The 13,844-nt window shown below is 32.4% G+C and overlaps 1 protein-coding gene across 8 annotated transcripts in view; it reads right to left on the reverse strand.

Annotated features, from left to right (window-relative positions):
• LOC143236782 (RNA-binding protein Musashi homolog Rbp6-like) overlaps positions 1-13,844 on the reverse strand; it is a 254,822-nt gene that overhangs the window by 73,980 nt on the left and 166,998 nt on the right. For all 8 annotated transcript variants that reach the window (XM_076475333.1, XM_076475332.1, XM_076475331.1 and 5 more), the window contains exon 7: positions 9,464-9,512. In XM_076475333.1, coding sequence (XP_076331448.1) covers positions 9,464-9,512 — 49 coding nt within the window. The remainder of the gene's footprint in view (positions 1-9,463; positions 9,513-13,844) is intronic.

Below are 13,844 nucleotides of genomic sequence, written 5' to 3' on the forward strand. Positions count from 1 at the left end.
AAACAACAAAAAACATATTTACAGATGTTACCTAATCTATTAAATTGTCATATGTTCCTAGAGGTTTTTCATCAGGGAATCTTCCTTTGATGCACAAAATGTAAGTCAATAATTGTGAAGTATGTCATTTGTTTGTTTTGTTTTTAAATTTCGCACAAAGCTACTAGAGGGCTATCTGCGCTAGCCGTCCCTAATTTAGCAGTGTAAGACTAGAGGGAAGTCAGCTAGTCATCACCATCCCTGTCAACTCTTGGGCTACTCTTTGACAAACGAATAGTGGGATTGCCCATCACATTATAACGCTTCCACATTTGGTGTAACGGGGATTCAAATCCGCGACCTTCATGTTACGATTCGAGCGTCCTAACCACTTGGCCATGCCGACCCTATAAATTTTCAAAAGCCTATCTTGGAAAATCTTTTTGTCTAAAAATTAATTTACTAAACATTGTCTACTAAAAGGTATAAAAAGAGAGTAAAGAAAAAAAAGATTATATTTATTTTCACTCTGACAATTTTGGTGTTTAAAAGAGAAAAAAGTTAATATTTGGAAACATCCCTCTGCAAGCTTCAGTCTAAGGAAAAACTACCTTTTCTATGTAATAATGCTCTATACGAATGATTAACTTCGAAACCAGGTGCTTAATATTATCCATTTAGATATTCTAGGAAACATACTAACTTTCTCCCGCCACTATACTACGTTTATCTATAGCTGATACGACATCAGCAATTTAAACATTCAAATAACCTTCGTTTCTGAAACTATCATATAACTGCAGTCTCTGTGTTCTAAATTTTAAACTTATCAATAAAGAGAGATCACCTAGATTACGTTAGTTCCCAGATATTTCAAGCTCACTTTTTGTTAAAAAAAAAATTAATAAAAACTAAGGAACTTCCAAAACTGGTTAACATTTGGGTAAACGATTTCGAACACCCGTTTCTTATTCTGCATCTCATCCAACCTAACAAACCGCAACCTACAATTGCAAAGCTAGTTCAATCTGCACTGTAAGTTTTCTGGATTTCAGAAACCCAGTGTACGTTTATCTGTTTTCTTAATAAATGTTGTGTATTTCTTTGGTATTGAGTAAGATTATCAACAGTTACTTCTAAAACCAACATTTATTTTAATGCCAACTTAATTTTTGAAATGTTTGTAAATATTTGCGTATGGATTTTTACGCGTATGAAGAGTGATTTGTTTGCCTGCAAAATAAGTATTCCTTTTACAAACATTTATTTCACAATGGTCTCTGGATTAGTAGAGCATTGCAACTGAAACATTTCACAGCAATTTGTCATTACAGCTTTAACTAGCAATGCTTATAAAAAAAACCCTTGAAAGGCCAGAGTCATGTTGAAACTTTTTTAACCAAGAAGACCTAAAAACCTTGATTATCTAGGAATAACCATCATCAATAAGGCAATAATTACTTTTATTCATGAATCCAGTTTCGTACCTCTAATCTGAATAGTGTGATTCAAGAAATAAAATGTTCTTTTTATACAACTTATAGCTTTATGTGAGATTTTTATAGCTTTTTGTCAAATTACTTAGCAACATGTGAGATTTCTACTAGCTCTGTGTGAGATTACTTATAGGTTCGTGGAAGTTTTTTGTGTGTATGACTATATTCTTTACAGTAGGTGTCTGTGATTTGTTAGCAATAAATATCAACAATAAGCAAACAGTACACAGTCCATTTATTTTAAAGCAAATATTGAAACAAGCCAAACGTATAGATAAATGTTTATTACACTGTTAGTTATCCCAGTTGCATCGAGTTTGTTTATAATTAAGCACAAAGTTACACCATGAGCTCTCTGTGCTCTGCTCACCACGAGAATCGAAACACGGTGTTTAGTCTGCAAGTCTACAGATATACCACTGTGCTACTGGGGCGTTGCATCTAGAGCTTTAAATAATTGCCTCTTTTTCGTCAAAGTCCAAACAGTTACTTCATTTACTTTAGAATACAGTTTGGCAATACGAATTACTCTTTATACTCTATTATTACAATACAGTCTGTGATAATATCAGTTTAAAATCGCCGCTACCAAATATTTATGGCTAAATGCATAATCACGCAGTCTACATCTGTATCTATATATAACTAACTATAACGAATGACATTTTGAACGTGTATTTATAGCTCTAGAAAGAAAATCTTAGAAGGTTCTGACAATATGACGTAATGACACAACAAATACTAATTCACAATAATTGGTCAACACAAATATAATACTTAAACAGTTACGTAAACAAATCTGCCATAAACTATCGCTTCTTAAAATAACTAACTTTGACACTAGCGCTATACTTAAATTGAAACAGTCTTGCAGTGAGATTACTTCTAGCTTCCTATTAGGTTATTTCTAGCGCTGTGTGAGATTGCTTCTAGGTCCATGTTAGGTTACTTCTAACTCTGTGTGAGAGTACTTTTAGGTTCATCTTAGGTTGCTTCTACCTCTGTGTGAGAGTACTTCTATATCCTAGTGAAAGTACTTCAAGTTCTTTGGAATTTCTTTTAGTTGGTTTAAGATTTTGTTCTGATAATGAACAATATAGGATTCAGACTTTCTTCTGCTGATGTATTGAAGATCCGTTTTATCTTGTGACTACCATCCATACCCAGATTTGATGTTGTTTGTTTGTTATTAAACACAAAGATACATAAAGAGCCATCTGCACTCTGCCCACCACAGGTATCGAAACCCGGTTTTTAGCAGTACAAGTCCGCAGACACACCGCTATGCCACTGGTGAGCACCCATATTTGAAAGAATACGTTGTTTATTATATTATAGGCTTAACAATAAAGCCGCAAGCTTTGCAACATTGTCGTTGCGCTAGTAGCTTCCTGATGTCTGTTGAAATCACAGTGTAAAGTTTGTGTTTAAGAATAGAGCTGATAAATTATGTCAAGAGCTGAACTACTACTCTCATCTTAAGAGAATTTTCCACAAAAATATATATACATACATGCAGTATTTCTACCTCCAAATAATTTTCCAAAATATATGTACATAAACCCTACTTCCTCCTTAAGATAATCTTCCAATATATATATATACACTTACGTTAAGAGAATCTTCTAATATATATATATGCACTACACTCACGTTAAGAGAATCTTCCAATATATATCTATACACTACACTCAATTTAAGAGAATCTTCCAATATACATCCTACACTCACGTTAAGAGAATCTTCCAATATGTATATACATCCTACACTCACGTTAAGAGAATATTCCAATATATATATATATATATTACAGTCACGTTAAGAGAATCTTCCAGTACATATATATTTGAGAAAGTCCGGTAAATCTAGTCAGTTGAAAATGTGTAATTAGATTTTATACATAAGGAGAGAGAGATCGAAATTAATGACACAATAACATGGTTAATTACTAAAAAAAATAATCTGACATAGCAATGATTATCAAACATAACTGCTGGTCTCTAAATCACAAGTTATACATTTAATAAATGGTTGTTAGAAGAAAAAAAAGAGCTATTCTGGTAACGCGAAGACTGATTATCAAAGTTCGATAATTACTTGTTCTCTTTACGTGCACTATTTTGATGACAGTTATTTGATAGTTTATATTACTAATGTATAACTTCATCATTTGAATAACAGAGAAATGGGATGGTATATCTTATACGGTTTTCTGTGTAACGTATACAGAAAGCACATTGAGAAATTCTTTCTAACAAAACAGTAAAAGGTTTTAATCGATCTAATACTCCACGACAGTGTAGACTCCATATATCTGTGCTAAGAATCAATCCAAACCAACTCACGTGTTTTTCAAATTTTCTTCGGTTCCTGGCGGCTCTATGAAGGTCTACGTTTTTACTATCTAGTAAACGAATTGTGAGGTTTAGATGGCTAGCTCATATTGACAGAACTGAATAAGGTAGTTAGATGTTTTGTTCTCTCGCGTTCATTGGTTAAAAATCTAAACTAAATAAAAACATAAATATAAATATACTTTTTCTTGATTTTGTTGTTGTTTTTTTCTGTCGTTAGAAGAATACAAAAAGCTCATATGCTGATATCCATCTATAAAGGATCTATTGAAACAGAGTTTCGAAGCCTGGCGTGGCCAGGTGATTAAGGCGCTCAACTCATAATCTGAGGGTCGCGGGTTCGAATCTCCATCATACCAAACATGCTCGCCCTTTCAGTCGTGGGTTATAATGTGAAGGTCAATCCCACTATTCGTTGGTAAAAGAGTAGCCCAAGAGTGATGATGACTAGTTGCCTTCCCTTTAGTCTTACACTGCTGAATTAGGGACGGCTAGCGCAGATAACCCTCGTGAAACTTTGCGCGAAATTCAAAAACAAATAAACAAACAGAATTTTTGTACAAACTGGCATGTTGCGTGTTAATATGTCATTATGAATCCTATCTCTGTCACAACTATTACAGGGATAAAGTTTGTATGTTGTAAACATTTCAACTACAAAAGCAAAAACCACGTCATCTGTTGTTAAAGATTACGTAAAATACATCTGTATGTCAGCTGAATCTGAATACACAGATGATATAGATATATGTTGATTATAACGATTTAGGACTTGCGACCAAACCCAAGAACTGAATATTATGGTTAAATTATCCCACTCGCTTTTTACAAAATCAAATAACAAACTATTTGAGAAAGAAGAGGCTATGTAGTACAAATTAGAAAATAAGAACATTTTATTTTCACATCAACTATTTAAATAATGAACTCAATGAAAATTAAATACATATAACAAACGACAGTATCCGAAAAGAAACTCGTATAGTTTGAACCATCACCAAGTTAAGAGGTCGAGCATTGTTCAATGGCTAGCATACAAACTGCGGATTTGATGCTCGTATCCCATTATCATAAAAAAAGGTCCTCCGCACTTTTAAATCGTGGGTGCATTATAAGGTCAAGAGTCAAAACCAACCATTCGTTTAGATAAGAAAAGCAGGTGATTTGGTGGTGAGTGTGTTTTTCTAGTTTGTATCACTCAAAAGTAACAATGGATAGAGCAAATACATTTCGAGTGGATTTGCGCGAATATGTTACAAACAACATCAAGCAACCAATGCACATTAAATGTCTGTAAACATAATTGAACAAACTGAAATATTGGATAACACGCAAATAATGTTGAAATAGTTATGATATCAAGTTTAAAAACTTCAAAATTTACTACACTCCAAGAAGACTTAGTATAACATGAATATTTAAAATAGCAAAATTTACCAATTGAAACTGTAAATAAATATTCGCGTGTTTAAAACCACATGTTATTCAGTATTTTTTCGGAGAATCGCCAGCCGAAAGCTTGTACACTATTGCATCGATCATTCCAGGTTTTTCGTTTTAGAATTTTTATCTTTTCTAAAATATTAATCTTGAGATAGATAGAAAATACACACACACACACGCATATACATATGTGTGTATATATATATATATACATTTTATAATAACAAAAAGTGTATCCTTCCAAGTAAGAGATTTAAAGCAACAAATTGATGGTCATTTTATGTCGGGTGACCTCTAATAAAATATTTGAATAATATTGCCTTAGGACTCGAGAAAGTGTCTTGTTTTTTTTTAAATGGTGCGCAGACGTTGCTAGTGATTGTCAACAGCTGTATTGCAAAACAGCTTAAAATGGTTTCGATATACAACTATATATTGATCTATTATCTAGAAGAAAGTGTGCCAGCGTTTACTCTTTTCGTGATGGGTCAGCCCTCTTGCAGACTTGTTCACGAATGTTTGTTTAGCAGGTGATTTTTTTTGTAACTTAATAACCTTGATGTAACATAGAAACGAGCCCTTTCATTCATAATTTCTTTCAGTTCTTCACTACAGTGTCAATTTGAGGGTCCTGGCTTTGAACCCCCGTCAAACCAAACGTGCTCTCCCTATCACTCCTGGGGACGTTATAAAGTGACGGTCAATCCCACTATTCGTTGGTGAAAGGGTAGCCCAAGAGTTGGCGGTGAGTGGTGATGACTAGCTGCCTTCCCTCTAGTCTTACACTGCTAAATTAGGGACGGCTAGCGCAAACATCCCTCGAGTAGGTTTGTGCGAAATTCAAACCAAAGCAAACCAAACATGAAAATAAGTACTTGAGAATTAGTGGTTTGTGTTGCTTTTTGTACTTTACAACAAAGACAGTTTCTAATAACAAGAGCAATGCTTAATAAAAATATTTTCAATATCAAATCACGACTACTTTTTGAAGACTATAATTTTTTATTTAAAAATCAATTTTATTTAAGGAGAATTGTGTATTACTATAATAAATCGAGAGCATATTTCCTGAATAAGTGTCGTTATCTGCGAAACCAAAACTATTTTATGAGGTATAGTACTTCTTTGTACATCTATCTTTATATTTTAATCAAAAACAGTTTTACTTCTCAAACATAATTAATTTTATCAGCGCCGTTTCAGCCGTATGCCTACGCCAGTCAGCGCGGCTGGTAAACTTTACCATGTGAATACTGTAATATATCTTGAAGACGTTAACACAGGGGAACAAACACGATGAATAACTATTGTTGTTGAAATAGACATGTTAATGATAAAAAGACGTAAACGTAATCATCTCTCTAAAGAGATAAGCAAAGAAAAGCCTAAAATGGCTTGAAACTAAGTTTCAGAAGGAAACAATAAAAACCTTTTTTTTTATAAAAAATTAGTTCCAATTCCTAATGTTCTAATTTTTTATGTTTTATGTCATTATAACTTTGCAATAATAATGCTGTGCGTAAAATACATTATAAACCTTGAACATTAGGGCTTTCAATGTAAGCTTTAGGTATAAAAAGTCGTCATTGCGGAAAAGTAATGTTTTCCTGGGTCAGATCCTGGGTACGTCTTATGTTATCAACGTTTTTACCTAAACAATCATAATAAATTGATAAAAATTGCTGCTATGTCCTGTAAAACAAAGATTTTTGTTTCAAAATTTTCTGTCTTCTGTGAAATTGGACAACGTCCCGAAAACAAGTAATAACGTCTTAGTTAAAACTAGGGTTATGCTATGCAAAACAGGGAATATATTTCTCGAATGTTGGAGCTGTTTTACGTCAAATATGAAATCATTTCTTGAAAATGTGTGGTTTTCTTTCCTAAATAGGAAGACTTGTTTTAAAAATTAGTGCTTTTTTATTTTACAGAAAAACGTACTATGTCCGAGAAGTGTCAGGTTTTTTATTTTATAGAGAAACGTACTATGTCTGAGAAGTGCCAGGTTTTTATTTTACAGAGAAACGTACTATGTCTGAGAAGTGCCAGGTTTTTATTTTACAGAGAAACGTACTATGTCTGAGAAGTGCCAGGTTTTTTATTTTACAGAGAAACGTACTATGAGAAGTGCCAGGTTTTTAACTTACAAAAAAAGCACTAATTTTTAAAGCAAGTCATTTAGAGAGCAGTATGGTTATCATACGGAAAATAAGTAATAACATTTTCAAATATCATTGCTGTTTTACGCAAAATGGGGCTATTTATTGAAAATTAGCGTCATGTCATGTAAAAACAAACAATTTCCAGACTGTTAGAGGATTTCTATGAAAAACAAGAACTCGTTTCTTGAAAATTGACGCTTTTCTCTGTAAGACAAGAAACTATTTATTGAGAATTACTGACTCTTTAGGTATGAAAATATATATTTCTCTAAATTTACTGTTGTTTTACGTCAAAAACAGAGGATGTTTTTTAATAAAATTAGTACATCCTGTGTAAAACAATAAACAAGCGTTTCGAGTACAAGGGGTATCTTTGCAAAATATGGAAATATTTCTTTAAATCGTATCCTTTTTTTTTTCTAAAATAGAAAGCTCGGTCTTGAGAACTAGTAATATATTGTGTAAATGAGCAAGACTTACACTTATTGAAACTCGAATGTATTGAGTATTCAAAGTACTGCCGACCTCTGTGAAATTGGACATCTTCTCAAAACCCTTTAAAATTCCCGTAAAGCCCGAAGCTTTTTCATTAGGGCAATTTATTATTTTCAATTAGATTAAAGATGGATGGCGACAGTGAAGTTGAGAGAATTAGGCAGATGTTGGTTAACGTAGGACGATAACGAAAATGAATATGATCAGCTTGACGATATTTAGATCACACTGCCTTCATTGTGAAGCAGTTATGTCACTTAAAGAAAATTCTAAGTAAGTTGTGCGTTATCTTAAATGCAAGACATTTTCTTTCATTTATGTAAACAAATCATATTTTATTTTACGAACATTCACAGAGAGATGTTTAGAAAATAAAAAAATAATTCTATATTTTCAATCGTGCATTTTCCGTAAATAAAGCCATATCAAGCATTATTATCTGATATTCTCCGTTATTGCTTTATTAACACTATCGAAGCTTAGAAAAATTAACTGTATTCTACGGAATCGTTCACGAGATATTTACTTTAAATGCATACATAGATAGATTAAACCTTAAATGTACCCATAGGTAGATTAAACCTTAAATGTACACATAGATAGATAAACAATCTAATTAAACTTAATATATTTTCTTTGTTTTTCGATGTGACACAAAGGTTGTTTCACACAGTAAACCTGCTAGCGCAAGGCTAAGTAACATTATCGCTGTCCTAAAATATAGAACAAATTTCTCGAATATTAATGTTATTTTATGTAAAACACAGAACAATTTCTTGAAAATTCAAACCTTTCTTTGCTGATGCACGAGACTGTATATTAAAATTTATACCTATTCTGTATACAAAATGAACAGTTTTTATGTTTGGAATTTCCTGGGTAAAATGGCAAATACTTTATTTCAAATATTATACTCTTTTACCTACACTAGAAAAACTATTTTTGATTACGTTGTTCTTTGTTCCGTGTAAAGAAATATCATAAGAATTTGTTTTGTTTTCTGTAAAATAAAGAACCTATTATTTCACGGAAATTAGTGCATTTTTATGTAACAAAATGAAATGAAATTTCCTTGAAGATAAATGGCTCTTTTAAACATAATAGGAAATATGTAACAAGTATTAGGGCTACCCTATGCAAAAACCACATTATTTGTTTTCAAATATTATTGCTCTTTTACCTAAACAAAGAGTGAAAATTCTTTTAAATAATTCCGTTCTCTGTACCAAAATAATTTGTTGCAAATTAGTGATGTTTTATATAAGATACGGAACTATATCTTTAAAATTGGTGTTATTTTTGTAGAATACGAAACTGATTGGCCCGGCATGGCCAGTAGGTTAAGGCGTGCGACTCGTAGTCAAATATGGGATTTCACTCAATACGTTTTAGTCAGTTCTTTACTCTGATATTGTAACAAGTAAATGCATAACATTGTTCGATGTAATATAATATTTGTATCCCATAGGTATAAAGAGAAGTCGTTAGTTTGAGGGTTACATATAAAGAAATCACATATATGGAACAGACTCACCTCTGTGCCTGTTGGTTTGTTTGTCAAACATGAGCATTGCGTCTTCTATCTGAAATACATGAGTAATGACATATCAACTATTTTGCTTAAATACGTAAATTACTCTACACATTGTGGTTCATATAAACGTACTCACGCTGAAAATATTTAAAACGTGATTTTAAGCACTCTAGAAATGGAATGGCGACTACTCCGATCAAAATACGGTTGTGTCTTATACATTAATAATCTGGTAAAATTTTCTCTCTTTTTCTCTACGTTTTAAATCCTAAATAAAATATTGAACCTTCAGTTTCAACTGTAAATAAAATAATGACAGAGAATACCAGGTTTTTCTGAATCATACTAACTTTAGATATTTATAAAACTTTTATAATCTAAAATTAGACAAAACAAACATCAAGAAACCAGGTGCTACAGCGTTTCTGAAGAAGGAATATCCAACTTATAAAAGCGCTCGGACAATGTATTTATTGATTAGTATCAGAAAGATGTTCCTAAACTGAAAACTAATTATAATAGTTCTAAGACGCTCAGTAATTGGTGGTGATAAACCCTACAAACAAATTGCGGGAATACTTAGCAATTAGTAGCTAAGTCGAACTGTATTTTTTTAAAAAGAAAAACAACAGCAGAACATTTAGAAGGGAAGAAATGGAAATATAGAGGTTTGGATTACTAAATAGTTTCATAAATAAAGATTCTATCTTGACCAAAAGCAATATTATATAGCACACGAATTTTGTTTAGAATTAGTTGAAACAAGAATTGATTTTGTGATGTGTTAACAGTACTGGAAGGTTACTTTCGTAGTCATACGATTAATACACATGTACACATGGTATGTTGATTTATTTGGTCCTCTATCACTAACAAAACAATACACATTTATTGTACTTTCTTTATATAAATTTAAACACAATTTTTTTGTAATTTTGTCTCAACTCGGTTAAGGTTTCTTTAACGTTTTAATTAGTTATATAAACAATTCGAAAGAAAATATACCTGTACAACAAAAGTAATTAATATTATATCAAAAAGTCCATTTGTTTAATTATCAAATAACTGCTCGTTTTCGTCATCAACTATGTTAACAAGTTTGTCAAAATCAAAGTTTGAGTACTTATCGGTTTACTGTGATTCAATAATAAAAGCATGTTCATTACAAGAGAAATATCGTGTGATATAAATTAACAGTCTATTTCAGCTACCCACGAGTGTGCAATAAGTTATGCTTGAATAACTGTAAAATAAGAGCCTGTTTCTTCCTTCAGTTACACTAGCAATTACCCACCTGTTTCAGTCATTAACTAGTTTATAACAAGGAAGTTTGAGTAATTATTATCAAACGGTTCTAGTCCGCTCAACTAGTTTATCAAATTAAGTTTGAGTAATTATAAGTTAGGGTCAGTTTGAGCCGCTTCATCACAAGGTAAACTTGTTTAATTACGAACTGACATTCAGTTCACTAAAAGGTAGATTTAATTTTAAATCAACGGTCTGTTTCAATAATCAAACATATCACGTCAAAACAAATTTGAAAAAAAATTACAATGAATGGTGTTTATCAACTACAATCAGATTATTATTACAGAATCGAGGTAAAAAACAAAGAAAACTGTACGTTTCACAAAAACTTCATTTATTAACGACTGTGGTTTTGCCAGTAAAAGCATCGTAAGTTAATAATGTGTTTCCGTTATTAACTGTTTCATCCCAATGTGGCCAAGTGGTTAAGGCATTCGAAGGTCACGGGTTCGAATCCCCTTTATGCCAAAAATCCTCGACCAATCAGATGTGGGCGTGTTATTATGTGACAGTCAATCCCACTATTCGTTGGTAAAAGTGAAGTCGAAGAGTTGGCGATGAGTGGTGATGATTAGCTGTCTACCGTCTAGTCTTGCAGTGCTAAATTAGGGACGGATAGCACAGATAGCCCTTGTGTAATTTTGCGCAAAATTCCAAAAACAAACAAATCATCCTAAAATTGTGAATATTTAGTAAATAGTAGCAGTTTCCAACCTTGAATCGCTTTGCAAAAGGGTTAGTATAAATGTCAATTAATGGCAAATATACCAACCAGTAAATTTGAATAATTATAATCTTACGTTTTGGTTTAAACAATGCTATGCATCAGGTTGTTTAGAGGGAAAACATTTTAAAGATTGAAATTTAAAGTTTTTCAACTGTATGAGATGTCAGATTTGCTGCTATATTACTGCAATGCCCATAATATTTTTTCTGCTTTATTCTTCGACAATCCAGGACAATCATGGCAGTGATGAAATTACGTTATTAAGAAATACTTTCCCATTTATGATGTAGAATAACTTTTCACAAAGTAATTTTCTTTCTTTTAAAAGCAAAACTTAAGATAAATCAAAAGCTCCCATTTTCGAATTCCAGTTTACTGCCAAAAGAAATGGCCTTTTCGTTCATCGAAACTGTTTTAAAATGGCATTTTCAGTTTGGCTGAAACTTTTTTATCACTGCTGTAAATGATCGGTTTCCCGCCTTTCACAACCATGGTATTTTTCAGTGTTTACTCTTCCTAAAAGTTCCCACAATGGTGAAACATAGCAACACGCTGAACGTAAAGCTGTTTTTAAACCTTGAAACCACTTGTCTATACATATATCACATGCGGAAAACATTAATATTATACCTATTATAAAAAAAGTACGATATACAAATTAATTTATAATAGAATCTATTGAAATAACATTATTTTGAAAATGTTTCCTTGAAACAATAAGACAAAAATAGTGTATAACGTCTCTATAAAAAGCAAATGAACGCCGTACAAGACGGTATTTAATGGTAGCGCTTAATCTATATTATTTACATCGTTTTAAAGAAATACGCTTTTTCATATTTTAGACGTTTACCTAATGTATTTTCCATATAGCTTTGTAAGCAAAAGCATATATACTTTCATCTGGCTTCTTAAGTCACACAGACACATTAAAATGATTTAATTTGATTTATCGTAAAGGGATTGTTTACTGGATTAAGAACCTGTTAGGTATTTAAACTTTATTTCATTGTGTCGCAAGAGGACTCTATTATTCACGATAAAAATATTAAGTCCTAATATCAAAAAACCTTCCAGTCAGTAATCAGAAAATTTAGGTCAGAACAAAAATAAAATTGTAATACTAAAACTCTAACGCACTGCAACAGCTTGTGTCTAGCGAGCAATTCTCTTGCTGATGCTAACAAAAATCGTCGATCGACCCACTCTTTCATCTTTCTCTTCGTGGTGTACAAGCTTCAAGAAAAGAACACAACCAACGAATCTCTAATGAGTCAGAACTTCACAGTTCAATACAGCGTACGTGTTCTTAATGTCAGAAGCCTATAGGCGCGGATGAGTCCTTTATTGCTTTCTAAAGTTGTTTACCTTAGGGCTTAAAACCTTTTTTTTTTCATATTACTCTACACGGTTCATAACACTATCGTACAAATTAAACACGAGTTTACAGATTCAAACAACCAATTAAAAATAAGATGAATGACTGAAGATTTTGCTTCAGGACACGTTACGGACTCAAAACATTGTCATATGTACTTGAAACTTGTAGACTTATCTTCTAAAAGAGCCTACAGCTACTGTCGTGTACTTTCTCATTATACACGGGTTTCCTTTCAAATTAACAAACAACAATAAATCAAACTTCAGACACTGTGTGTTTAGTTCTATAGATAAGAGAGGATACACTGAAATAACTGGAACCAACTTCAGTACATTTTTAGATTGGGAAGACATTATTTCAATAAAAGTAATTCACATCTCTTCTGAAGGTAGAGGAGGGTGGAAGCTACGTTTACCAAAAAAACAACAAACAATTATTCACTGTCCCGTGTTGGGCAGAGCAAAAAGAGCTCATTGTGTACCTTTGTGCTTAATTTCAAGCAAAGAAACTAGTCACTGATCGTTACACATACTTTCTCTTACAGGACAGGACAACAAAACAGTAGTAAGGAAACACTTATAGTAAATAATGCAAGTATTAATATGAGAGCAAGATATATGTAAAAACCGATCCAATCCAATCTTAGTAATTACTTTAGTTTAATATCAGGGTCTTGAAAGATAACCAACTGCTCTTCGCTCTGCACACGGTAGTGGTGTAGGACTGTGCTTGAAAGTTTGTTTAGGAAGTAATGAATAAACGTTGATTTTTGCTAGTAAACGTGCTATGTCCGGAAAAGGTTGATGCAGGTTGTTGGGTTGGATACTCGCGATAAACGTATTTTTTTATTGTCTTTCAGGAAGTTATTGGAACCAAGGATAGTTTTGTTGTTCCAGTAAGTAGTGGTCTAGCTGTTGAGCTGGTGAAAAGTCTCACTTCTGTGCGATCCTTTGGATCCATAAAAG

The sequence above is a fragment of the Tachypleus tridentatus genome, chromosome 13 (genome assembly GCF_004210375.1).
Source record: "Tachypleus tridentatus isolate NWPU-2018 chromosome 13, ASM421037v1, whole genome shotgun sequence".
Lineage (NCBI taxonomy): Eukaryota > Metazoa > Arthropoda > Merostomata > Xiphosura > Limulidae > Tachypleus > Tachypleus tridentatus.